Source organism: Choloepus didactylus, chromosome 4, assembly GCF_015220235.1.
Source record: "Choloepus didactylus isolate mChoDid1 chromosome 4, mChoDid1.pri, whole genome shotgun sequence".
Taxonomy (NCBI): Eukaryota; Metazoa; Chordata; class Mammalia; order Pilosa; family Megalonychidae; genus Choloepus; species Choloepus didactylus.
In genome coordinates, this window is record NC_051310.1 from 182414639 (window position 1) to 182417957 (window position 3319).

The following is a 3319-nucleotide window of genomic DNA, read 5'->3' on the forward strand; positions in this document are numbered from 1 at the left end:
GACTGAAGTTCAAAAAAGATTTCAAGTCATGCTAAGAAAAACCAGTCTAACACAGGGAGACTATAATTAATTCCTATGAGTATTTTTTATACATGTTAAATTTTTTTTAGTTATTACAAAAATTTAATAGCATGTAAATATAGCCCCAAGATGGTTGCTATGCTTCTCATTATACACTGGGTCTGCCTTAACAAGAAAATCTATTAGGAGTCTTATAGGAATTTATCTAATGAGGAAAGTAAATGATCTTTTAATATTTTCCATTGCCTTGCATTTTTTTCCCTTTTTTTTTTTTTTTTCCCTTTTTTTATAGAAAAAATATATTCTTGGGGGAATGACCATGACAAATAGCAGTGGAAAGAGGGGAGGCAACCTTTTGAACAGTGTAACTACATTCATTAAGGTTGATCTGCAACTCTAGGACATGATGTCTAGAAGATGAATCTATAGGAAGTTCATAAGTTTGTGTTCCCTCAATGTTTAGATAAAACCAATCATGAAGTCTCAACTGAAGTTACAATTAGGAATAAATCCATTTAGGTGCCTAGATAAAACACAGAATAAGGATGATTTGAAAATTTCATTAATTTGTGTCACACCAAAGTTCACGATTGGTAAGAAAAATAGGAAATAGTCAACTGCATGCACCAAAACCCCAAGACAAATCTCAGGTATTCAGTTTCTTTTCACAGACATTGCTAGTTAAAAACCAAAACTCAGGGAATACTGGCACTTAGAGGAAAAAAAGTTTCCACTGTCATTTCAAAATAAGCCTTCAAGATAAAAGCTAACAGTTTGCATGGAGCAGGAAAAAAATTAGGTAATGCTAAAACAAATGCTAATAATTTAGTGTAATATACAAAAATTACCACTTTTACTTAAGTATGCCTTAAGAAAACAGTACAAATTGTATTTACATAATTATACACTTTGTCTTTGACTTCTTTTTCTTCTTTTTACCATCTTTGCTCATCTTTTCTTTGTGTTTTCGAATTTCTCGAACTAATGTATAGAAAGCATCGTCAACACCCTGTCTCGTCTTTGCTGATGTTTCAATGAAAGGAATTCCGTAACTTCTTGCTAAGTCCTGAGCCTGTTTCGTGTCTACTGTTCTAGAAGGTAAATCACATTTATTTCCTACTAGGACCATGGGTACATCTTCAGAATCTTTAACTCTTTTTATTTGTTCCCTATAATGGTGAATATCTTCAAATGATTTAGTATTATTTATGGCAAATACACAAAGAAAGCCCTCCCCACTCCTCATGTACTGGTCCCTCATTGCACTGTACTCCTCTTGACCTGCAGTGTCGAGAATATCCAAGAGACAGGTTTCTCCATCAATTACTACTTGTTTCCTGTAGGAATCCTCTATCGTAGGATCATATTCATCCACAAAGTGATTCTGAATTAGCTGTATCGTCAAGGCACTCTTGCCTACGCCACCAGCTCCAACTACCACAAGTTTATATTCAGTCATTTTCAGCAGGCCTCTCTCCCGCACCTGGGAGCAGCCGAGCCTCTGCCCCCCGCCGCCGCCTTCAGTACTTGCGCCGCGCTGCTCGCTCCCAGTCCGAAATGGCGGGGACCGGGAGTACTGGCCGAGCAGCCGCCACAGCCGCGGCCGCCGCCTAGGGAAATCGAGTCTGACCCTTTTTTAATCTAGCATATAGACATGCCAAAATACTTGGATATTTGGGCTGTTTCCAGTTTTTGGCTATTTTGGATAAAGCTACTATAAACATTTTGTATAAGTCTTTTTGTGGACATATGCTTTCATTTCTCTTGAGCAAATACTCAGGATAAGTATATATTTAACTTTATTAGAATTTCCCGGTTTTCCAAAGTAGTTGTACCATTCTGTAATTCCACCACAATGTTACTGGAGTTTCCCCAGTGGCTCCAAATCTCACTGACATTTGGTATTGTTGGTCCATTTTTAGCTATTCTAGTGAGTGTGAAATTATATTATCACTGTAGTTTTAATGTTCATTTTCCTGATTGCTAAAGATGTTGGATACTTTTTTATGTGCCTATTTTTATTTCTTTTTGGTGAAGTATAGTTTTTATCCATTTTTTTTATTGGGTTGTCTTTTTATTATTGACTTCTAGCAATTTGTTTTATATATTCTGGATACAAATCTTTTGTCATATGTGTCTTGTCTTTTCATTTTTTAATGCATCTTTAGAAGAGCAGATCTTTTTAATTTGATGAATTCCAATTTATCTTTTTTACTTTTATGTTACTGTGTACTTGCCAAGAATCATTGCCTACTCCAAGATTGTGAACCTTATCTCTCATGCTTTCTTATAGATTTATAGTTTTAACTTTTGTCTTTAGATCTATTATCTGTCTTGAATTAATTTTATTATGGATTCAGAGTGTTTTAATCTTGTTCATTTGTTACAGCACCATTTATTGAAAAGTCTTTCATTTCCCCACTGATATATATGTGTTATCTACTTCTGGTATCCCTATTCTATTCCATTAATTTATTTTCCATCCTCAGGGCTTTTACACACTATTTTGATTACTGTAAATTTAGAGCAAGTCTACAAATCAGGTAGTGCTTTGTTTTCCTTTAAAAAAAACTTTTTTATTTTTATTTTTTTTTGCTATTCCAAGTCCTTTGTGATTTCTTACACATTTTAGAGTTATCTGGTAAACTTAAATAAGGAAACCTGCTGGAATTTGATCAGGAGTCTGTTGAATCTATAGATGATTTGGGGAGAATTGATTTTGTTTCAGTGTTGATTCTTCCCACTCCTGAACATGGTATATCTCCATTTATTGAGGTTTTCATTAATATATCTTAAAATGTCTTGTAATTTCCTTGTACAGTTTTTGTTATTATTGTAGATGAAGTTGTTTTTAAATTTCATTTCAATTATTTGTTACTAGTATACAGAAGCATTTACTCATTCTAGTATTTTTTCTGTAGTTTGCCTAGGGTATTATGCATATATATATGTATATATATTATATATTTATATGATTTTTATTTCTGTGAATAAAGGCAGTTTTAATATTTCTTTTCTAACTTTTAGGACTTTTATTCATTTTGGTCCCTTATCACACTGATGTGGGTCTCCAGTATAGTATTGAATAGAAGTAGTCAAAGACATTCTTACCTTGTTAGTTAACTTGGATGGCAGAGGATAGTATTCAATATTTCACCCATAAATATAATGTTAGCTATAGTTTTTCATAGATGCTCTTTATCAGAATGAGGAAGTTCTTTTCCATTCTTAGTTTGTGAATTTTATTTTACCATGAATGGGCCCTGAATTTTACCAAATACTTTTTCTTCTTTATTTT

The 3319-nt window shown here is 33.3% G+C and overlaps 1 protein-coding gene across 1 annotated transcript; it reads right to left on the bottom strand.

The window, feature by feature from the left end:
- Positions 1–577: 577 nt before the first annotated feature.
- Positions 578–1610, bottom strand: LOC119530802 (GTPase KRas-like). The gene has a single exon (XM_037831562.1). The coding sequence runs from the start codon at positions 1478–1480 to the stop codon at positions 914–916; it is 567 nt and encodes a 188-aa protein (XP_037687490.1). The 5' UTR covers positions 1481–1610; the 3' UTR covers positions 578–913.
- Positions 1611–3319: the final 1709 nt, after the last annotated feature.

What these genes read in the sequence shown, in the direction of transcription:
- LOC119530802 (XM_037831562.1), bottom strand. Translation starts at nt 1,480, where the DNA reads ATGACTGAATATAAACTTGTGGTAGTTGGAGCTGGTGGCGTAGGCAAG.